This window comes from Aquarana catesbeiana, linkage group LG12, assembly GCF_042186555.1.
Source record: "Aquarana catesbeiana isolate 2022-GZ linkage group LG12, ASM4218655v1, whole genome shotgun sequence".
Classification (NCBI taxonomy): domain Eukaryota; kingdom Metazoa; phylum Chordata; class Amphibia; order Anura; family Ranidae; genus Aquarana; species Aquarana catesbeiana.
The window spans coordinates 33,282,338-33,307,715 of NC_133335.1; the positions used below are offsets into that span (position 1 = coordinate 33,282,338).

Here is a 25,378-nt window from a genome sequence, read left to right on the forward strand (position 1 = left end):
GATGGCTTGCTTCACTGATAGTGACAGCTCTTTGGATTTCATATTGAGAGTTGACAGCAACAGATTCCAAATGCAAATAGCACACTTGAAATGAACTCTGGACCTTTTATCTGCTCCTTGTAAATGGGATAATGAGGGAATAACACACACCTGGCCATGGAACAGCTGAGCAGCCAATTGTCCCATTACTTTTGGTCCCTTTAAAAAGTATAAAGTATACAAACTGTTGTAATTCCTACACCGTTCACCTGATTTGGATGTAGATACCCTCAAATTAAAGCTGAAAGTCTGCAGTTAAAGCACATCTTGTTCGTTTCATTTCAGATCCATTGTGGTGGTGTATAGAGCCAAAATGATTAAATTGGTGTTGATGCCCCAATATTTATGGACCTGACTGTATGTGGCTGCTGGGAATGCCCAGGTAGCCAGTAATGTATTGTTCATGAAAATGACATCCAGAACACAGATGCATGGGATATTCTTATGTTGACTGTGGCTTACCGAATGTCGTTGTCTGTTAGCTCGATCAAAGGACACCCCTGCTGCTATTCGGTTTCCGGCATGGCCATTAAAGCTTTGCATCTAGGAGCACAGAGGTTTGTTTGAGCTATGTGTTATATATCAAAATGTAAGACAGCACACATACATTGTCACTGGATTTACATACCTGCATACTGTTTGCGCGTGCAACGCTAACTTTACTGTGCCGCAATATGGCAGGTGCCTGCAATGCAATATGAACAAATCTGTTTTTATATATTTCATTCATTAGCTATGGATGCTTACATGTGTTTTACTTAACAACCTAATAGTTCTTAACCTATATCTTCTATCAACATGAAAATATATCATTTTTTTTTTTTGGAAGTTTTTGACATTTTGAAGTAAACTTTTCACCATTGTGGTGACTAAATGAATGTTATGTTCCATGCACGCGATCGGAAATTGCGTCGGCAAAAGCCTGATGAGAGCTTTTGGTCGGAAATTGCGACCATGTGTATGCTCCATCGGACTTTTGTGGGCGGAATTCCCACCAGCAAAAGATTGAGAGCAGGTTCTCTATTTTTCAGTCGGAAAAAGTTCCTCTCCAAAAATGTGTTCGTCTGTATGCAATTCGGATGCGCAAAAAATCACGCATGCTCAGAATCAAGTACGAGACGGAAGCACTCGGTCTGGTAAAACTAGCGTTCGTAATGGAGATAGCACATTTGTCATGCTGTAAATTTTTGGATCTTTTAATGCAACACATTCTTTTGTTCTTTATAATGCTAGAATAATGAATGTGTTTTGCTGCTGATATTCACACAGAGTTCTGATAAACTGATTTATTTATTATTTCTTGTGATCTCCTTAATAATCTCTTTTGTTTTTAAAGCCAGATCTCCATAATAATGTTTAGAATTATTTTTTATAGTCATAATTTTTTTTTTTAATCAAGATCTCCTGTTTTTTTTTATTTTTTTTTAATTATTTTCTAGTGATCTCCATATTTTTTTTTTTGTGTGTGTCAAGTTTCCACAACAACATTATTATCTTGTATTTTTAAAGCTCAAGGAGGTTGCTTGGTGGCTCTTGTTAATTTGACATTGTATTTTTGAAATGTACCTGCCTACTCACAAACAAACTGTCCTATTTGAAGAAAAACACATAGGCAAGTATTTTCATAGAAAAAAATCTCCATTTATTGTGGCTCATAACAAAATAAAGAGGAAGGCAACGCTGAAGAAACTGCTTGAATTTGCAAAACCTTTGTACCCCAGGGCACATATCAACTCTTTGGAAATAAAAATGAGTAACCTGGGAAGTCCATATAATAGGGAGCACAATCTGGTCCAGGACTCCCAGAGATCAGGAACAGCAGCAGATGACATATATGTCCCCAGCCTGCGTCTTCTGTCAGACCAGACTGAACCCAGGCCATTACTTTCATGTCTTCCCTACAGCCTTCCCTCCACGCTTCCCTGCAGCCTTCCCTGCGGCCTTTCTTGGAGGCTTTGACTCTGGAGTTGCACTTGTGGAGGATGAGGATGGGCGAGCGCACATAAGTGCATGTTATCAGTCATTTGGCCCCTCAACCCCTTATGAAGGGCCTGAAAAATAATCTTCTCACAGATGAGGCATTGGCCCTCCTCCATTTGCTGCAATTTTGCAGCTACATAGCAGCCATAGGCCTCTTCAACGTCGGGGGGTGTTTTCAGGGCCACATTAGTCTCCTTAATGAGGCCCAGTGCTGCCTCCTCCACGTTACTTCCCTTCCTGGCCCTTTTTGTTGTAAGGCGGAGGGGAGGCACCTGGGATTGGATGAGGCTACTGGGCTTAGCCACCTCCTGGCTGCCACTTACCCCCGCCTCCTCCTGTCTGCCACATTCCAGAGCCTCGTCCTGGCTGAGGTCTTCCTGTGTATGAAAAAGGGACATAGTTTTAGTTTTTGGTTCATCAATCACACACAATTTTCAGCTCATGACTGTTGCAAACTGAATGTTAATAAATAGAAAAGACTATCATTCTGAGCCCAGCATTTTTCATTCTTGTCACAAATATTTTTGGCCCCTACTGTCTATTGATATGTAAAACACTTTTTGTTAAATCATTCATTTGTTATCAATAATAACATCTAGTTAACAATAATTTTCGGACAATAAATATGTTAAAAAATACTATACCTGGCTCCAGCTGGGCTCCTCAACTTCCTTCTAGAATGGAAGGCCTAGGTTGGTCCTCGGAAGCCTCAGCTGGGGTTGAGGGAAGGGTGGATGGAAGTATAGAAAGTGATTCCCTGGCTTCAATCTGGTCTTCCAGAAACTGCAACCTGTTGTAGTACCACAGACTGGGTGCATACACATCCTTTGCTGCTGCTCCTGATTTCATGGAAGCCTGAACCTTATTAAGCTCCTTCCTATATGTGCTACTCAAGCTACCAATTTTCTTATCCACAAACTCAATGTCTGTGTTGGGGACCTGCGTCTTCACAAATTGCAGCAGTTTCTCCAGCGATGCCTTCCTAGCTGGTTTATTTCGATATAAGGGGTTTTTAACCTCCCACAAAATTCTCATATCCCTGTATCTGTCTATGAACTGGCCCATGAATTCCGGGTCTTTGAATTGTTTCATATTTGCTGCAAGACAAAACACAAGACAAAAACACTAATATCAGACTAAACTCTCCTAATCTTATCCCAATATAGGGCTCGATCTCGAATCAGTATAGGCCACTGATGTCCCAAGTTAAAATGTTACCTTCGTTTTCACGATTGGCACTTCTTCCACTCACAGATCGTACGTACGACACACGTGTTCGCTTTATATACACTGCGCATGCGTGAAACTCCGCCTGCCCCTGACGTTCTTTCTAGAATATTCGCCGCCCCTTCTCTTTCGTCACAGTGGGAGAGGAACATGGCGTAGACACAGCAGGTGCGTAGTAGCAATAACGAGGAGGAAAGCCCGGAGCCAGAAACGTCAGGATCCCGCAGGAGATTTAAGGCCTCAAATATGGCCTTTGTGGAGATGGTGGACATCTTGAAGAGGGCCGACTATGATGGGAAGTATGGACCTTACCTAAACCCAAATGTGAGAAAGGCCAAGATCATGTCTAAAGTTGTGAAGAGTCTGCACAGGAATTTTGGGGTACGACAACCAAGGAGCAATTGAGGAAACACTGGTCAGACCTGAAATTGAGGGAGTAGGATCAGTACAGGAGGATCAAGAAAGTGCTTCTAAAAAGTAAGTACTTGTCGTGTGTTCCTATTATTATTATTATTATTATTATTATTTGCATGCTGCTCCATGTGCTTTTCTTTACTGTTGTACAGTTTTAAATGGCTACTTTCATGTTCGTGGGCACAGTAATCGGTCGCAGTAAACATTGTTTGTCAACTAAATACGATGTTTTTGGCAGATACAGGGTTATGCTAATTTGTATTAAAAGAAGTTTAGAACATTGTTGTCTAGATGTGTTTTGAAACTAGAAAGAATTGCAAACTTGATTCAGTGTAATGTAAGGAGAGGACACTCAACAGCTGTTTACACATCTGGACTCAGGAGCACTAGTGTGGGACACCAGAACAAACTTTTTAGGGTGTCCCACAAAGGTACTCCAGTGGATACTTGGGGTGTCTCCATGTGTGAAACTTGTCCAAAAAAGGTAAGTATTCCAGCTTTGGTAAGGGAAAAAATCATGTCTTCAGCTTGGAACTTGGAAGTCAAAACAGACAATTGTACCCCACTTCCAAGCAATGTTTCATATTCCTATTTTTGGCCTCAAATATCTGTGTGCTAAGTATACCTTTTGTTTCATTATCATAGGAGAGAAAAGACTCGGGACGTCTGAGGACACCAGGAACCCCCCACCTCTGAAAGAAGGGGAACAGAGGACACCACAACGTCAGGATGTTGAGAAAGAAGTGGTTAAAATTGTCACCACAACAAGTCAGTGTCTGACACCACAGATTCAGGTAACAGATGTATGCCTGCATATTTATAATACATAGTGTGTATTTTTTCTTTTAGGTGATGTGCATGTTGTAGAAGAACAATCTCCTCATTTCACCAGTAACAGTGCACAAATGCTAATCCGGGACATAATGTTTTGTAGTCGGGATTTAGATATCATAAAGCAAAAAAACAAATGAGGTTGAACAAAAACTGAAGAACATGATTGATGTACTAGGAAGAATCTAAATAACAACAAAATGACATAATTTTTTTTTTTTTTTTTGGACAAATTTTTATAAATTTTTGACGCATTTTAAAAGCCAAATTTTGAAGATGCACACAGTGTGTCGACATGTGCTATCTGCCACACCCCTTCCCCGCAACTCAAGTAGGTGAGAGGAAGTGGTTGCACCCCCAAAACACGTCCATTGATCCCCCATGATGGGAGATAGCACATGTTGACTAAGGATGAGCTCCGGCGTGTTCACACACTCCACGTGCATAGCTAGGAAGTCAGCACTGTGCTATGCTAATCACAGGCGGTGAGACATTTCATGATCTCTGCAGCCGCGCATCAGGACAATGTCTCACTGCCTGTGATTAGCGGAGTGCAGTGCCGACTTCCTGGCGGGCTCTGCACATGGAGCTCATCCTTAATGTTGACATTAGGCATGGGATCAGGAGGGAAATCCCCAGTTTGACCCCCAATTTGTGTGCATTTCCAAAATTTGGCTTTTACAGGGGTGACATCACCCCATCTGATGAAGGCAATATCAACACATTTTTGACACTACAATGTCTGATATTGCCTTCAGTTTTTCAATGTTGAACTTTGTAAGTTCCTGAGTTGTGTATGTTATGTTTTGAAACATGTCTGTTTATGTACAAAGAAAAACATTTTCAAGGTAAAACTTTATAAAAAACAAGATGTTGTTTTTTTTTTTACCCAAAAATGTTTTATAACGCACATGTGCACGTGCACAGAGTAAAAGGTTTTATACTCAACAATGTGTGGCTTCTTCTTTCAATGCTCAATACCAGTTTTTGTATTAAGTTGGTGTTTACAGTGACAATAGGTGTTATTTAATAATGGAAAAACCACTTGGCACTACAAGTGCACTAGGAGAATCTAGGAGACTGCTAAAAGGAACACAAGCAGTAAATCAAAATCAAGATTTTATCAGATAAAATAGAAAATATTTACAAATTTGCTGGCATAGCAATGGCCCCCCTACCCGTAAAATAATCCACATATTTTTGCTGCACTTCATGGGCGCTTTGGGGGGGCAAGCCAGGACGGCCAGCTTCCAGGGCTGTCTGTGTAATTTCATGAAGTCCGGCCTCAGGCCCAATTGAGGCAACATAATTAGGAGCATTTCTCTTTAAAAAGTTGTGAAGTATGCAGCATGCTAGAACTATGTGGTTCAGTTTGTACTGCGCCATATTAATTGCCGTAAGAAATAGGCAGAACCGGCTGGCCATTATCCCAAAGGCATTCTCCACGACTCTTCTGGATCTGGCCAGCCGGTAATTAAAAACCCTATTCTCTGGGGTGAGGGTTCTCTGGGGGAATGGCCTCATCAGGTGATCACCCAGACCAAATGCTTCATCAGCGATAACAACAAATGGGACTCCTTCAACTTTCTCTTCCGCAGGTGGCAATCCCAAGCCACCACTCTGGAGACGTCGGTAGAACTCAGTCTGGGCAAAGACTCCACCATGCTGCCATTCTTCCCCACGTCCACATATAAAAACGTATATGTCGCCAACACCACCGCCATCAACACGATACTATTGAAACCCTTATAATTAAAATAGTATGACCCTGAGTGGGGTGGTGGGACCATGTGGACATGTTTCCGATCGATTGCCTCTCCGCAGTTAGGAAAGTCCCGACGCTCGGCAAACTGGGAGGCCACAGTCTGCCATTCCTGTAGCATTGAAGGAAACTGTGGAGTCAAAAAAGAAACAAAAAAATTACTGCTTTTGCACATAACATTGCAAGCAGATTAGACACAAACATTCTTGGCCAACATCAGTATAACATTTATTTTAAGGAGTATTTAAAGACAAAAATATAAGGTCCACTTATCAGATTCCTCACCCCCTCTGATTGCCCATTGGAAACATTTTAGGGGGGGGTTATAAATGAGTTTGGGACCCCTAAAAAAAGCCTCTGGCACTCTGCCTGTAACATTTGGACACATTTTAGGGGGTGTTTAGGGTAAAGCACTACAATGGAGCTGGCAAAATACATTAAGTGACTAGGCTAGGTGTGTATGGGCCCCGGATAGCATGCTGGGGAGGTTAGTGAAGGCAAATATGCATGTAGGCCAAAAAAGGAGCATTAAAAGCTTAAAGCATGCATGAGGATAAAGAGGACATTCACAGCATATTACAATCATGGTAATTAGGGAATGATGAAAGAAGTACAAAACATTAGCATACATTAAGCACATAGAATGTGATGTTAAAGGAGAAAACTTACCCTAATATTGTCCTTCTACAGGACCTGAATGATGGCAGAACAGGTCTCTGGAATAATGATCCCCAGATCCTGGGGGGAGATACCTGTAGAGAGGTCCTGCAGACTTCTCCCTGTCGCCAAGTACCGCAACGTGGCGACTAGCCCCTGCTTGGGAGTGATGGCTTGCCGCATGCAGGTGTCCTGCTTCATCATATAAGGGGTCAGCAAAGCCAACACGGTGAAAAACGGGGTCCGTCATCCGGAGAAAATTCCTGAAATCATCAGGGTTATTCTCCTGGATCTCCCGCAGCAAAGGCATATAAGAGAATTGGTCACGCTGGAGTAACCAATTCTTGGTCCATGAAATCCTCCCCACCCTGTTCATAGACTGGGCTTGGGTCAAAGCAAGAACCCCAACACCAAACCCCCGCTTAGCACGAAATCTATGACGAGTACGTAACCGCAACATGGCTTCAAAACGGTCGGCTGGTCAGAACGAACTAACAGAAGGCACTGAAAAAAGGCAAGGCCTGAGAAGAGCGAGCTGAAAGTCAGAAACGAGCGGACAAGAACGCACTGGAACACAGATATGAACTGACTACACGCACTGAAAACCAGATAAAAACCCAAAGCACAAACTGAAGAGCAGTAACGGACTGAAAAGCACGAGGCTGAAAAGCGCGAATCGTCTCTCACCAAACTTCTATGAACACGAGATAAACACGAGATTAGCAGAAGGAGCCCAAAGGGTGGCGTACTGGATATTGATATTGAACTTCCGTTTTATAGTCCCTTCGTATGTGTTGTACGTCACCACGTTCTTGGCGGTCGGAATTTGGTGTGAACCGTGTGTATGCAAGACAAGCTTGAGCGGAATTCCGTCGGAAAAATTCCGATCGTGTGTACGCGGCATTAGATTACAGCACTATGGGTTCTAGGTTTGATTGCCACCAAGGGCAAAATCCAGTATATGGGATTTGAATATTCTGCCTGTGTTTATGCTCCAGCTTGCATACACGATCCAGAAACATACTTGTCAATTGTAAGCTATTTGGTGACAGGTGGTTCGTTGTTCTGTGTAATGACTGTTCAAATGTCATGTGTAACAGAAACCGAAATTACAGAAAATTAGCTGCAGGCTTGGAGCAGAAACATTAAGGAAGTATTGCCAAGCCATTGCACCAAAAGGCAAACCTGCCCATTTGTGGAGGACTGATTTGTAATCGTTCATACAGGCACTTCTGTAGCTGCTAGTTTAAAAAAATAAATAATAATAATTTAGGGTTACTGATATTTATTTGGATTAGAGTTATTTAAAATTCATCAGATACAGGGGAAATCATTTGTTAAACAGTACTTTTGTATTTTATACCTTTTTTATACATTTTTTAGCTTTACAATATTTGCATAAATGACTGAATTTGGAGCAATCTCTTTCCATGCACACTGTTGGTATGACTGTCCGTATAGATTCTCAAACCAAACATCATATGACACAATGAAACAGCGTGCACTTTTCACAAATGCATACTACTAAGACTTATGTTTTTCTTGTAAACCTGAATCAGATTTAACAGGTCGTCTTTGCTAGCTAAATGCATTCTGAAAAAAATTGTATATTGTGCATCCTTCCTACATTTTGTGCTATATTAGTCCTTTATTGGACTGATTTTGAGTTAACCAGGCTGCATGTTTCTTTTGCATAGAGCTACAGCCGTTTTTTGACAAGGAAAAGATTTGATTCAGTTTGTTTTGGATTGATCTAATGTAATATATTTTGAAAGTGACAGATCTTTTTTTGCTAGACGTTTTAATCTAGCAGCTTTTTGTCATAATTCATGTCATGATCTATTCTAGGTCATTGGCTATTGCCTACATGAGGATTTGCAGAACTGACAATTGTTTATTTTTACCTTGTCACTGCTGTTATCCCATTTTCTATTCCCTCCCTTTGCCTTTCGGCACTAAGATGTCTTAACAAAACCCTCTTCCTTTTTCTCCTTCCCTAGGGTATCTGGCTAAAAAAGTTTAGCTTGCTGATCTGCTTCGAATAAGAAAATATGCAAACTGTTATCCTTTCTAATTAGTCAGCTGTTACCGGTGTCTATTTCTACCTTTTACTTATAAGTATGTAAATTTATTCTTACTGCCTTTGCTACAATCTTGCAGATAATTCACAGGTTTGCTGATTTGTGGTTTTCATTGAAAATTGTGAAACTGCTCACATCCGGAGTTCAGATAAGCATCACCCCCCACCCCTTCCAAAATGCTGAACCTTCCAAACTGGAAACTTCCTTACCGAGACCCTTGTGGCGCTGGATCTGTGAAAATTGCCATCTATTTCCTCCTATCAATAAAAAAAAAAAATAGATGCATCTTTAGTGTGAAATAAGCCATAAGTAGAATTCTACTACAAAGAAACATAGTTCACTATCCTCTGCAATAAGATGGAACACATGATTTAAACGTAAAGTGTATTTTCCACAAGCAATCCTGAGATAGCATCACACATATGGAACTATCTCGACTAAAAAAAAAGAAAGTCACCAACTACAACCTAGCTGGCGGTGGTGCTAAAGGGGCGCATGAGTGTATAGCCCCCACAATTTGCCTAAGATCACCCGTAGCACTTGTAAAAATGGTTCTTCTCTTGGACCTCCTATCAGTACAGACCCACACAAAATTTAGCATCTCATTGCTTGCTTCTGTGGGTCTTCCACTAGTTCCCCTGCCAGAGCCTGAGAGATGACATCTACTGCAAAGCCCAGAAGAGAAAAGGAGTACCGGAAGACCTCCTCTGCCAACAAAGTGCACAACAGTGAGCGGTGACATTATAGTAGGGAGTGGTGAGCTGCCGTATTTGCTGACCCTCACTGCCTGAGGTCTGGAGGGGGGAGGCACCTTTAGTGTGTGTGTGAAAAAAAATAGATAGATAGATGACTGGTATAAGAGGTTCCTTTCCATGATGGAAGTATGGGGCGGGCAACTAATTCTACTTTCACCACATTTTCCCGGCCCGTTAATACGGTGAGGTCCTTCACTTGTTCAGTGTTAAAATTGTCTCTGTACTTCCCAATCAGCAAAGACATGGGATTGTTCCTCTTCTGAGGATGCAGGCTCCACCCTTGGCCATGTTTCCCTGGCTAGCACTGACAAGGGAAACTCAGGGGAATCCTCACAACAATCAGAGGATTCCCTAGGAGTACCTTCATGTTGTGAAAAAGGATGGGATGGGGTCTGGGCAATGTCAAAGTTCCCAGAATAGTAAATATCCCTTCCCACAGTGGAATCGTGATAGTTGGGAAACCAGACCCACCTAATGACTTCTCCCCAATCTGACATGCACAGAGAACTGGTTCCAAGCATCCTACACAAGTAAACTCAGTTTTATAGAGCCCCTCAGCCAGCTCACTATATGGCAAACAGTCTGTAAGTGCCTGAACTTAGGACAAATCTACCTCCCATCCTGGATACAACCAGCAGTGTGTGTGTGTGTATGTATGTATGTATGTATGTATGTGTGTGTGTGTGTGTGTGTGTATGTATGTATGTATATATATATATATATATATATATATATATATATATATATATATATATATATATATATATATATATATATATATATATATATATATATATATATATATGTAGCACTGTCCCTGTAGGGCTTGCTGAGTGTTGACTTCATAGGCCTCTCTCTGGTTCCCTGCAGCTGGTTGCCAATAGGTCTCACTTAGTTGCTGAGGGTCCCCACTTGGTTGCTGAGGGTTTCCCACTTGTCCCACCCTTACTCCCGCTTGCTCGTTACTCAACGACCAGTCCAGGATATTTGTGTTTTTGTATTTTATTTGGAACTTGGATGGGAGAAGAGATGAGTGGGATACTTCAACTTGAACTATTTATAATATGTAAGGACAACTCTCACTTGGCCTTGACCGAATTATCTGTGGAAGCAGACACTCTACTTTGACCATACAGCCACTTGTATGGAAAAGTTAAGTCTTCTTGCTCTCACTAGCAGCAGACTTAATGCACTAAATTATCTTCAGGACGCTCTCTAGAATCCCCTTTACTGACACCAATCCACTGACTCTTCTAGCTGAAGGGTGGGTGGCTCTCACTCGACAGGCCCCAAAGACACAGATCTGTACTCACAGTAGGCAGAATCAGATCCTTCCAGTCAGCTCTGCAGGACCTCTAGGTTCAGCTTCTCTCTCTCTGGGCCCCTAGGACGACCCCCCCGCAGGGGAGAGGGCAGCCACCCTTCTCCCTCCTGGGCTCTGTTCCCCGGCTTTATATACAGTATCCCACAATGCAATGCAGCACTTTATTTCTGCCAATTGCCAGGGCTATAGCAAAACCTGTGCACTCACTTGTCAGGTCCCCTCCCACTGTCCAGTATGCCTCCTTATTGGACCAGTGAGGGATAGTCAGAACAAGCTGAGCTGCAACTGAGTGCAACGAGCAGACCTAACCAATAGATCCTGGTCCCTGGTAGGCAGAGAGCACTCTAAGTTTTACCTGACCATCTCCCTGGTAAACAGAAAGACCAAAAACGATACTCTCTTCTAGCACCTAACTAGGAGGGTGCTACATCTACATAGAGAGAGATATAGATATAATTTATTTTATTTTTTTTGTTGTTGTTTTTTTTTTTTTTTTTTTTTTACATTTAGGAAGGTGTTGAGGCATTAATGCAGATGTTATGCATGCAATCCTGTCTACACAAGTCGCACCAACACTGACTGGATTAGCAAGGTGTCACTGCCAAAAAACTATACAATATTACCTGCAAGGGAACAACACCTCTCTGAGCCAGCCAAAGTGCAGTGTGCAAATGGGGGGGAATGTTTCTTTATCCTGCATATCAAACAAGCAAGTACAATGCCATTTGTTCAATGGATAGAGGGGAAAAAACTGGGAGTGGGTGATCATGTGCAACAGCGGTAATTTGAAGTGGAGCACTGATGGAAGATGTAAGGGGCACTGCAGAGGGTAGTGCAGCAAAGACGGTACATCTCCCAACCACCGCACTCTGCATGTTTTGTATGTATTCAACATAGTCCTGACTGATATACTTGAACAGTGCTGTACATTACGAACCGATCTCAACAGTTGTTAGTTGCCAGTGGTCCCCAGATGCCAGCAATTTTAAGTAGGTTCTCCTATGCACATATAGTGAAGGGGGTGTGTGTGTTTATTTATATATCTTTTTTTGTTTTGAATTTATATCTGTGTGACTCTTCTGGTGTCATAGTGATTAAGGCAAATTTTGTGGGTAGAAGAATGTGTGCAATATATAGGCACAGGTTCTGTGTACCATGGCTTGGTGGGCACACCCTATAAGCAGCACAACGTGCATTAGCACAACATTGACTGCAGCACACCACCGCTTTCATCTGTACACTGTGCCCAAGCGGTTGCTTACTACATAAGTCTGGATGTCACACCACTTCCTCAAACTCAATCTATCCAAAACCAAACATATAATTTTTCCTCCCCATGTGCCCCTTCCCCTGATCTCTCTGTCAAAATTGATGGCACAACTATAAGCCCATCCCCGCATGCCAAGGTCCTAGGCGTAGTCCTGGACTCTGAACTCTCCTTTAAGCCCCACGTCCAATCACTGTCTAAATCTTGCCGCCTCAACCCCCGCAACATCTCCAAAATACGCCCCTTTCTAACCAATGACACCACAAAGCCCTTAATTCACTCCCTGGTCATCTCTTGCCTTGACTACTGCAACTCCCTTCTCATTGGAATACAAAGCCTGTGAAGAACAGGTTTTGCTCTCTGTATAGAAAAATGAGTACCCCCTCGGTACAACGGGACTTTAAGGGCAAACTTTTTGAAGACACAATATTTTCAAAAAAATTGAAAAATGTATTTCATAAAAACAGCGCAACGGTCAGAGATAATAACCATGCACAAAATGATACATAATATCCATATATAGTATATAAGAAAAGAGCACTTCTCCTGTAGCCCGACGCCTTTCGGAAGATTCAAGATAAATCCCTTCCTTAGGGTCACGAAGGAGACAATAGTTGGAGATGCTCAATGCTACATTCACAAAATCAAGTATTTATTAAAAATGATTCTAAAGATGGTGCTGAACGGACGTGGAGACACATTGAAAGCGGACGCTGCTGTTCTGGGGTTCTGTGTGAGACAAACCCCGCCACTTCTCCACCAAGGATTGATATCCCTATAATTTCAGCCATATACTGCTCTGCACGAACCTGATCCTGGGATTTACCTTTTTTTGGGGATCCTTGTGAGAGATCTCTTGAGCCCTTCAGGATTTATCCTTCATTGGGTGACCTTCTTTTCAATCTGGATATGTGTCTCCACTTCCGTTCAGCACAATCTATATAATCTTTTTAAATAAATACTTGATTCCATGAATATAGTATTGAGCGTCTCCAACTATTATCTTCTTCGTGCCCCTGAAGAAGGGATTTATCTTGAATCTTCCGAAACGCGTCGTACTACAGCAGAAGTGCTCTTTTCTTATATACTATATATGGATATTATGTATCATTTTGTACATAGTTGTTATCTCTGACCGTTACACTGTTTTTATGAAATAAATTTTAAAATTTTTTTTAAATATTGTGTCTTCAAAAAGTTCGCCCTTAATATGTCACCTATACTGGGTTAACAATCTGTGGCCAGGAGATTCCTTGCCCACAGCTTAATGTATAAAAGGGGTGTGGTGGGGGTTAAATGCCCTGGCCGCAGATGATTGGCCAGTATAGGGGACGGCTTCCTGGGGCGTATGCACATGTGGATTCAGATCCTGGTCCAAACACACCAAAGCTACTCATGGCTTGTGTATACAACATGATACTTTTTGTGGAATCAACATTGCTAGAGGGTATGAATATGGATTTGAGATTTTACCATTACATATTTAGACTTTCCTTCTTGCTTTTGTAATGCACAGAATTTTATATAAAACGTAACTAGGCTTATTTCTAAGTTATACAGATGACCACTGAAGAACCATTCTGTTTATGAAATATAGTAAAATGGCAAGCAAGTAAAAATATGAAGATCAAAAACAATTGTCAGGGACTTGACAGTATAATAACTAAGAATGTTTGCTCACATTAAAAATGCAAGTATAAATACCATTATATTATAAATGTAAGAGTAGATATCCCAATCTAAAATGAGTTACGACTTTTCTACCTATGTATTAGGGAGATGAAATATGAGCTTTTTTACTTCATCAGGCTCCATTACTAAAGTGAATGGGGCTTTTTTTTTTTGCAGTATGGGGCAAATGCTTCTTCTGTTGAAACAGACCCTCCAGGCAGCCACTCATTTACCTAGGCGCAATGCCCTTGCTATAGATCCATTTACATACCTCATGAAGCCTGGCCTGAAAATTCCCAGGACATTGCTAAGCAAGACTTAGTCATTACTGCTCACCTTCACCATCACAGGAGTAAGCTCTCCAACTCTAAGCTACTGCAGAGGTTTGAATTGGAAAAAGAGCTGACTCCTGTGATGACGGAGGTGAGCAGTAATGACTGGGCCTCGCTTATGCAGACCATACATGGGTTGAATTCCCAATGATTTGTTGTTAGAAAATCAGAAATTTTGTGCGTTTTTGTAATCCGATGGTGCCACCATTGCATTCGACCAACCAAGCCTTCAATTTAATGGCCAGAAACCTTCTTCTTTTCCTTCCAGGTCACAGCCCACGTGCATTTCTTCTCTAATTTCTATTTCTTGCACAATCTTTGATTAGAAACGCATTCGTTTTTCATAAAATTTCCAACATGGCCAATCACTCAAATTCAGTGACAGCACAAAATTCAACCATTGCTGTGGCCCACTAATGGTGTGAAATTGGAACAAAAATGAATAGTTCTGAATTTTGGAAGAAAATTGGTTTGGAATTTGGCCCATGTTTGCCTGGCTTTAGCAACGTCCTTGGCGTTTTTGGGCCAGGCTTTATGAGGTATGAAAATGGCCTACACATGTAGCAAGGGCATTATTCAACTTTGATCAAAGCTGCACTGTTTTTATCTGCAAATGCCCCTTATCTGCATGGGCAGTTTTTTGGTAAAGGTGAACTAACCCTTTAAACTAAGGCTTTGTTGAAACAAGTGTATTCCACTGATGGGAGGAGAAATTCTTTAAGGAGGATGAAAGGTTGAAAGATGAAATAAAAAAGCCGAAGTTTAAGTTGAATAGGATCAAAGTTAAATAAGAAAAAAAATTGATATATAAATTACCATCACTCTACCTATCATCTGAAATATCATGACTTCTGACTGTATTCATGTAATCTTTTGTAGATGAAACCTTATGAGCTTTTTTCTTTTTAGTCTAGAAACAGAAAAGAATTCCTAAGTTGTCCTGCTCTTCTATTGTGATGATGTATACAGAACAGTCTCCTCTTTTACTCCACCATAGATTGCTTGTGGTAGTTGAAACCTGAATTAAATATGCTTCATAAAATAGGAGAACAAAAAAAAAATCATGGCAGAATTTGAGGTCAGTTTTAGGTTCTCATACTTGTGCGGATAAGCTGCCATTCACTTTGAGTGCACCAAGGTAATGCACCTGTATTGTAGACTGCCTTGTATTTGAAAAAAAATGGGCTAACTCCACCTTTTTTTTTGCACCATCTTACAACTGTATTAGGGTTAATTGTCAATACGTTCTGAGTCACTAATCAGAAATGCAGAGCAATTCACTAGCTGTATATTTAAATCTGTAAGTGACTTAGAACATACTGAAGCTAGAGTCCGGTATCTAGTATTTTCAGCAATGGTAGCAAATGAATGCATAATGCATGGGAGATGCAAAAAGTTGGAATGTGGTAGTTTTGAGAACATTGTAGTAATTCATATTTTTTTTTTCTAGATAAATGTTTTGTCTTACATTTTTGCATAATAAAAAAAAAAAACGGATAATCAAAGGAAACAAAACAATTTAATTTGTTACCTTGCTTGCAAAGTCAGACATGTTTCCTATGTCAGGAATGATGGCGGAAGCCTAAAGTAAAAAGAGTAAACTTTACACAATTCCGTCAGTTTCAACTGCACAGTAACATTTGCCACGTATGTAATGGTGACATTGAAAAGTACTGCTGTGTGTAGCCCCAGAATAGAGTATAGTAGGATTTTAATGTAGCTAATAGTGAATCTTTTGGCACATTTTATGTTAAAGTGGTATTAACCATTTCCATACCATGCAAATTCCAGCACCCCTCTCCTACATAAATCATATTTCTTTTGCTAGAAAATTACTCAGAACCCCCAAACATATATATATATATATATATATATATATATATATATATATATATATATATATATATATATATTTATAATATAATATAATAATATTAGCAGAGACCCTAGGGTATAAAATGGCGGTCATTGCCACTTTTTATGTCATTATATCACACGGTATTTGCGCAGCAATTTTTCAAATGCAATTTTTTTTGGGAGGGGGGGAGCACTTTCATGAATAAAATTAAAAAAAAGTAGTTAGCCCAATTTTTTTGTATAATGTTAAAGATGATGTTACGCCAAGTAAATAGATACCTCACATGTCACGCTTTAAAATAGCACACACTCGTGGAATGTCGCCAAACTTCGGTATTTAAAAATCTCTATAGGCGATGTTTTACATTTTTTTTTTTTTTTACAGGTTACCTGTTTAAAGTTAGAGGAGATCTTGGGCTAGAATTATTGCTCTCACTCTAATGTTTGCGGCGATACCTCACATGTGTGGTTTGAACGTCGTTTACATATGTGGACGTGAGCTATGTATGCGTTCACTTCTGTGTGCGAGCACGCAGAGACGGGGGCGCTTTAATTTTTTTTTTTTTTTTTTATCACTTTTATTCCTATTACAAGAAATGTAAACATCCCTTGTAATAGAAATAGTGCGTGACAGGTCCTTTTTATGGAGAGATGTGGGGTATATAAGCATAACCCCGGTATCCTCTTCTTCAGCGGACTGTCCTCTTTCAGATAAAAGTGGTCTCTGCGGTGGATTCGCTGCAAGATCACTTTTATCGGAGGCGGGAAAGGGGGCCGCTTACTGGAGCTGTCGGTGGCGGCGGAGACAATCGCATCCTCTCCTCTCACAGGCTGGCTGTGGAGTGAGGGGAAGATGGCCCCCACTCGGCTCCATAGCATTGACTGGCAGAAGCGACGTCAAACGTCACTTCCGCCCAGTGCTCTTAAAGGGGAATTTTCTTTTTATTTTTTTCAAATTTTCTTTTTTTTTTTTTTATTGCATTCTAGTGTAAATATGAGATCTGAGGTCATTTTGATCCCAGATCTTATATTTTAGAGGTCCTGTCATGCTTTTTTTCTATTACAAGGGATGTTTACATTCCTTGTAATTGGAATAAAAGTGACCCAATTCTTTTTTTTAAAAGGACAGTGTCAAAATAAAAAGTAAAATAAATAAGAAAAAAAAAATTTAAAGCGCCCCGTCCCGACCAGCTCAGCGCAGAAGCGAACACATACGTGAGTAGCGCCCGCATATGAAAGCTGTGTTCAAACTACACATGTGAGGTATCACTGCGATCGTTAGAGCGAGAGCAATAATTCTAATCCTAGACCTCCTCTGTAACTCAAAACATGCAACCTGTAGAATTTTTTTAAACTTCGCCTATGGAGATTTTTAAGGGTAAAAGTTTGTCGCCATTCCACGAGCAGGCGCAATTTTGAAGCGTGACATGTTGGGTATCTATTTGCTCAATGTAACATTATCTTTCATGATATAAAAAAAAATTGGGCTAACTTTACTGTTGTCTTATTTTTTAATTCAAAAAAGTGTATTTTTTTCCAAAAAAAGTGTGCTTGTAAGACTGCTGCGCAAATACGGTGTGATAGAAAGTATTGCAACGACAGCCATTTTATTCTCTAGGGTGTTAGAACCCCCAAACATTATATATATTTTTTCTAAGTAATTTTCTAGAAAAAAAAAAATGATTTTAACTTGTAAACACAGAGTCTGAAAAATAGGCTGGTTCCTCAAGTGGTTAAGGTCTGTGAGTAGCTGCACAGTCATTGCAGAATGTAAGAAATGTGGAGTCATACCTCACAGTCCTTGTTTCCTCCTTCTTCATTGTACACCATGATTGAATTCAGAGGCTCATTTTCAACTGGGATCATGACTTTACCAGATTGTATTTTGCATAGCAGGAAACAAAGCACTATAGCAAAAAACCAAAAAAAAAAATAATGACACGAGTACCTCCTGGAGACACATAACCAGGGGTTCCTGGCACAAGAAAAGAGGGGCAACAGGAGTAGGCAGAGGAGTTACTGCAGAAAGGTAAGTATCCTAAAACCAAAAATGTCCTGTCACAGGAAGTCCAGTATACAAGGTGTAAACAATGATGATGCCCACAGTGTGCTGTAAACTTTCAGCTGCTGTTGGTAAGACCACCTGGAGTGGTGGAGAAACCTATACCATAATCCAAACCGCTAATCCAAAAGTGCTCAGTAGGCACCTCAGTTCATTGGATAAATACGAATATCAATGTCTATGCAAGTTAGAATTGGACCCAAAACTCAGTTGGACTCCTAAGGGCTTGAAGAAAGGGGGCCACATCCGGAAACACATTGTCATGGAGACGGCAGGTTACTGACATTGTTTGCGTTCCAGCCTGTAGCTTTCTTGATTGTTCCAGTCAGCAGTTCCTGTCGTCGGCGGCCATGGGATAACACTTCCAGTGTCGCACCGGAAGTGCCTTTGTGATTGGCCCTTGTGATCGGTGATTTATCTCCTCATAGATGCTTGGATGTCTCTATACAGCTTGTTGCTTACCATTGCCACTGACTGCTTTTGACTATATATGTTATCATATGAAAGAAAGTACACTTGGCATGGCACATGTATTTTCTTGCGGCCATTGATTGTTTTTATGGCATTTTAATCCCTTTTTGAATCAATAAAAAAACTAATTTGGATCTTTACAAGACTTGTGTCCAATTCTAACTTGCATAAACATTGATATACAGTATCTCACAAAAGTGAGTACACTCTCACATTTTTTTGTAACTATTTTCATGTGACAACACTGAAGAAATGACACTTTGCTACAATGATATGTAGCAAGTGTACAGCTTGTATAACAGTGTAAATTTGCTGTCCCCTCAAAATTAATCAACACACAGTCAATAACGTCTAAACCGCTGGCAACAAAAGTGAGGACACCCCAAGTGAAAATGTCCAAATTGGGCCCAATTAGCCATTTTCCCTCCCCGGTGTCATGTGACTTGATAGTGTTACAAGGTCTCAGGTGTGAATGGGGAGCAGGTGTGTTAAATTTGGTGTTATCGCTCTCAATCTCTTACTGGTCACTGGAAGTTCAACATGGCAAAGAACTCTCTGAGGATCTGAAAAAAAGAATTGTTGCATAAAGATGGCCTAGGCTATAAGAAGGTTGCCAAGACCCTGAAACTGAGCTGCAGCACGGTGGCCAAGACCATACAGCGGTTTAGCAGGACAGGTTCCACTCAGAACAGGCCTCGCCATGGTCGACCAAAGAAGTTGTGTGCACGTGGTCAGCGTCATATCCAGAGGTTGTCTTTGGGAAATAGACGTATGAGTGCTGCCAGCATTGCTGCAGAGGTTGAAGGGGTGGGGGGTCAGCCTGTCAGTGCTCAGACTATATGCCGCACACTGCATCAAATTGGTCTGCATTGCTGTCATCCCAGAAGGAAACCTCTTCTAAAGATGATGCACAAGAAAGCCCGCAAACGGTTTGCTGAAGACAAGCAGACTAAGGACATGGATTACTGGAACCATGTCCTGTGGTCTGATGAGACCAAGATAAACTTATTTGTTTCAGATGATGTCAAGCATGTGTGGTGGCAACCATGTGAGGAGTACAAAGACAAGTGTGTCTTGCCTACAGTCAAGCATAGTGGTGGGGGTGTCATGGTCTGGGGCTGCATGAGTGCTGCTGGCACTGGGAAGCTACAGTTCATTGAGGGAACCATGAATGGCAACATGTACTGTGACATACTGAAGCAGAGCATGATCCCCTCCCTTCAGAGACTTGGCCGCGGGGCAGTATTCCAACATGATAACGACCCCAAATACACCTCCAAGACGACCTCTTGCTAAAGAAGGGTAAAGGTGGTGGACTGGTTAAGCATGTCTTCAAGACCTAAACCGTATTGAGCATCTGTGGGGCATCTTCAAACGGAAGGTGGAGGAGCACAAGGTCTCTAACATCCACCAGCTCTGTGATGTCTTCATGGAGGAGTGGAAGAGGACCCCAGTGGCAACCTGTGAAGCTCTGGTGAACTCCATGCCCAAGAGGGTTAAAGTGGTTGTAAACTCTCCCCCACAGCTTTATCCCATGTAAATCAGCATAAAATACCCAAATGAACACTGCTTGTAGATATCTCCTTACTTAGTATTGTTGTAATCCGTTTTTGTTCTTTAGAATGACATCACTGGAGCATGCTCATATCTCCCCTGATTTACGGCACACTCTGCGGCACAGCACTCAAATTCCAGGAGACTGCAGAATCATTTAGAGATTCCTCCTACACTCCATGTGACTGTGTGACATACTGCAGTCTTATCAGCTGAAGCTGATAAGACTGACATAGGCAAACCCTAGATAATTGGCACAAGTAAATACTATGAAATAAAACAAGTTGGCTATGAGCAGGAAAGCAGGGTTGCCATAAAAACATTGTATCGAGAAGGAGGCTTGGTTATCATTACAGGAAGGGTGTTTCGTCAGATTTGGTGACCCGTCAGCTTTTGTAATGGAAGTGATGTTCCATCGCCGCCATCTTGCTACACCCCACACTCCTCCATAATAAGGATACACTGAGAAGGGGGAAAATGGACATCTTGTTACACCCACCAGAGTTTTGCATTTGGCACTTATTTTTAACAGTAAAGTGAGTTTATATAGTGAACAGTACTTAGAACTCCGTCTGACTGGTTAGATGTTGAATTTTAAAAGCAGCGGCAAGCCTGCTCATCTCACAGGTTTGCTAATCTGACAGAAGTTCGCTGCTTTTAAAATGAAACATCTACACATTCAGATGGAGTTCTAAGTACTGTATTTCACTATATAAACTCAGTTTACTGTTAAAAATAAGTATAAAATGCAAAACTCCGGTGGGTGTAACAAGATGTCCACTTTCCCCCTTCTCAGTGTATCCTTACTGTAAAGGAGTGTGGGGTGTAGCAAGATGGCGGCGACTAAACGTCACATCCGTTACACATTCTGACGGGTAGCCTAAACTGATGAAACAAAGGCTCTATGTAAGGGTGGAAATGCACTCTACTGTGGACTCTGAAAACAATATCTAATGCTGCGTACACACGAGCAGACTTTTCGACCGGACTGGTCCGATGGACTTTCGGCGGACTTCCGACGGACTTTCTGAACAAACAGACTTGCCTACACATGATCACACCAAAGTCCGACGGATTCGTAAGTGATGACATACACCGGACTAAAATAAGGAAGTTGATAGCCAGTAGCCAATAGTTGCCCTAGCGATGGTTTTCGTCCGTCGGACTAGCATACAGACGAGCGGATTTTTCGTCCGGACTCTAGTCCGTTGGAAAGATTTGAAACATGTTCCAAATCTAAAGTCCGTCAGATTTTTGACCGAAAAAGTCCGCTGCAGGTCCGACGAAGCCCACACATGGTCGAATTGTCCGCCAGACAAATGATTTTTTAAAGTTTCTTTAAAAAGTAAGTAATATGTGATTTTGGGCTGGATTACAGTGGCTATAGTTTGATAATTATTTAAAATAATAGACTTAATGAAAAGAAGCATCAGAGTAGGAGAGTTTACTTCTTCTTTAAGGCAGTGCTGGAAAATAATGGTGGCCACACAAAATATTGACACTTTGGGCCCAATTTGGACATTTTCACTTAGGGGTGTACTCACTTTTGTTTCCAGTGGTTTAGACACTAATAGCTGTGTGTGGAGTTATTTTGAGGGGACAGCAAATTTACACTGTTATACAAGCTGTACACTCACTACTTTACATTGTAGCAAAGTGTCATTTCTTCAGTGTTGTCACATGAAAAGATAGAAGAAAATATTTACAAAAATGTGAGGGGTGTACTCACTTTGAGATACTGTATATATTTAGAAGATGAACTTTCTAATGTGTCCTTTTATGAAACTGAGATCAGCAGCGATCCCGAGTCTCACCGCTGATCTCAGCTCATTACCAGTTTATGAAACTGAGATAATCAGTGGAGAACATGTTCTCCGCTGATTATCTCAGCACAGTGAGAATTTCACACCCATGCGATCTGATTCCAGTGCGGACCAAATAAAAGGTCCTGTACCATTTTGGTGCAAATGCAATATGATTTAGGGCCAGTTCCCACTGCTGCGGTGTCCGAGATCGGATGTGATTCGCACCGCACTGCAGTGCAAAATCACATCCGATCTCTGTGCATACAGATAGTATTGCTAAATTTGCATTGCACTCGGACCAAACTCTTACAGGACCCTTTTTTTGGTCCACAGCAGAATCGGATCGCATGGGTGTTCACACCCATGCGATTCGATTACTGTCCGAGTTTGCAGATCACACTGCGATATGCGAACTGATTTGGAGGTGTTAACTTTTAGGCCCAGTTCACACTTGTGCGATGCCGGACATCGCACAGGCATCGCATGTAATTCGCAGCACACTGCCATTCACATTACATGCGATGTCTGTGCATTGCGATATCAGCTGTACAGGTAGTATGGCTGACATCGCACTGCATTCGGTGCAAACACGCACAGGACCCTTTTTTCTGTTCGGACCAGAATCAGATCGCATGTCCGGACTGTCAGTTCGCAGTGCGATATGCAAGCTGAACTGGGGGTGTCATTAACAATGTATTGACACTCCCCAGCGATTCGCATATGGCAGTGTGAACTGTGGATTCGCAGTGTTCTCGCATTGCACCAGTTTATCAATTTTTATGTTTATCAATTATGAAATATATTTTAATTTATTAATAAATATTTATACTTGTATACTTTATTAAAATTATTTTTTTCATGATTATAAATGTATTTTGCATTTATATGAATGGTGTATAGCTGCATTACATATGTGCATTACATTCATTTACTATACACCATTCACATTTAAATAGGGACATGTATGATCTTTAAATATTGATAAAAACAATGTTTTTTTTATAATTAGGTTAATGTATATTGTGTAGGGGGAATTTAACTTTATTATTTTATTAATATGTTGGGGAATAATGTGTGCTGATTTGTGTTACACTTTGTATTTTATGGTTCCTCATACTGTAATCCCGCTATATCACGCGAGATTACAGTGAGAGGAGCCGTTCTGAGGAGTTCCCGGCGTTTGTAGATCGCTCCTCAACTCAACATGAGAAGCGATCTACACACTTTCATAAACAGGCACTCTGAGTGCTTTTGGATTAGTGGTTTGGATTAGGAGAAAAAGTGAGTAGCCCTCTGGTGGAAGAACTGAGTTAAGGCATCAAGCATAACTGACACAACAGGCAAAATTTTACACATACAGTTTTGTAGAGCAGACTGAAAAATGTAGAAACCAGTTTCTCTTAGTAATTTATCTTGTGTTTGCCAAGTAATTCAAAGTAGAAAACCATCTGTGACACATCTATTTTAATGGCCTTTTCAAAAGTGCTTCCACCTTTTTTTTTTTTTTTTGTTTAATGCAGCATACCACGAGGATGGTTCCCATCTAGCTAGCTAAGTATATTGGCCTGTCATCAAACCCCCCCAACTTTTTAAGATGGGAATGAGGGACATCTATCAGCAAAAGCATGCAGGTATAGGACACACCCCCTGCCACACCCCCTTAAAGGAGATTTGTACAAAAAAAAAACTGTTTAAACCCACAAGTGCTTTTTTACCCCTACTATTCCTTTATATTGACTTTTGGAATTTACAAATGCAGCAATTTAGAAATCAGATGAAAAGGTTTAGTGCTGGAAAACACTTTTTGATAGATTTTTTTTTTTTAATGGACTTTTTATCTATACAGATCAGACCAGAATGAGGGACAGATGAGGAGGAATGAGTGACAGAGGGGACATTGCTCCAAATCAGGGACAGTCCATCGAAATCAGGGACAGTTGGGAGCTATGTGTCATTCATAATTTAAAGAGGAGTTCCCATTTTTTAAAAAAAAATTAAAAGTCAGCAGCTACAAATACTGCAGCTGCTGAATTGTAATAATCGGACACTTTCCTGTCCCAGGGTCCAGCGATGCGGGGGTAGAAGACCCGCTCGTCTCCCCCTCCGTTCGGCGGCGTTGGCATTGCAACTATGGGCGCCCGGCTGTGGCTTCACAGCCAGGCACCCACTGCGCATGCGCGAGCGGCGCCGTGATTGGCCGCTCAGTCATCTGGGACCTGTAATGTGTCCCAGATGATTGACAAGAGGGAGGGGGCAGAGCTGAGCCCTTCCTGCGCCGAGGGGAAGTGATGTCACCAGCCCAGGCACTGGAAGAGGCAGACTACGAGGGACCCCCTAGCAACAGCAATTTAGAGGTGAGTAAAAAAAAAATGTTTTCCAAATTTTTTATTTTTTTTTTTGGCACATTCATGCATTTATTTTTTTTTTGCAATTGATAGCATTCATTTAGCCATAACTTGTGTGTGTATGGGTGTGGAATCTCTGACTCTTTAGCAAAGGCATGTACATTTCAAAAGGAAATAGAAACAAACTCGGTAGAAAAACTCTGAAAGGGGCCATATTCACTTCAACACAATAAAAAATGTTAACCTATTAATAATCACAATATTAAAGCGATCAAGGTGTCAGGAATTCAAACAAAAAATATAGGAAAGCATAGGTTCTATAAGCTATATAGCTGTTAAGGGTCTCATTCATTCCTATAGTCTAGCAAGTAGCTACACAGAGACAGAATGCATAATGCCCTGTACACACGATCGCACATTCCGACAACAAAATCCATGTTTTTTTTTTTTTTTCCAACGGATGTTGGCTCAAACTTGTCTGGCATACACACGGTCACACAATTGTTGTCGGAAATTCCGAACGCCAAGAACGCGGTGACGTACAACGTGTACGTCGAGCCAAGAAAAATGAAGTTCAATAGCCAGTGCGGCTCTTCTGCTTGATTCCGAGCATGCGTGGAATTATGTGCGTCAGAATTGTCTACACACGCACGGATTTTGTTGTCAGTAAATTTGAGATCCAGCTCTCAAATTTTGTTTGTCGGAAATTCCGACGGAAAATATCCGATGGAGCCTACATACGGTCGGAATTTCCGACAAGCTCCCATCGAACATTTGTTGTTGGAAATTCTGACCGTGTGTACGCGGCATAGGGACATTGTCCCTTTTTTCTAAAAAACATTTTTTTTTTTTTTTTTAAATTCATGACCATAAGTGGTAATTCTAATAAAGCGTAAATGCCTGCACGAAGAAATCTCTAGATCCAATTAAAATCTTTCTACCGT

The 25,378-nt window shown here is 41.1% G+C and overlaps 1 protein-coding gene across 1 annotated transcript in view; it reads right to left on the minus strand.

Annotated features, from left to right (window-relative positions):
• The window catches only part of LOC141114076 (cadherin-like protein 26), a 130,897-nt gene that overhangs the window by 15,961 nt on the left and 89,558 nt on the right, over positions 1 to 25,378 (minus strand). The window contains exons 12-16 of the mRNA XM_073607537.1: positions 17,989 to 18,104; positions 15,872 to 15,922; positions 9,201 to 9,248; positions 668 to 724; positions 502 to 582 (exon numbers count right to left, since the gene is read on the minus strand). Of these exons, the coding sequence (XP_073463638.1) occupies positions 502 to 582; positions 668 to 724; positions 9,201 to 9,248; positions 15,872 to 15,922; positions 17,989 to 18,104 (353 nt within the window). The remainder of the gene's footprint in view (positions 1 to 501; positions 583 to 667; positions 725 to 9,200; positions 9,249 to 15,871; positions 15,923 to 17,988; positions 18,105 to 25,378) is intronic.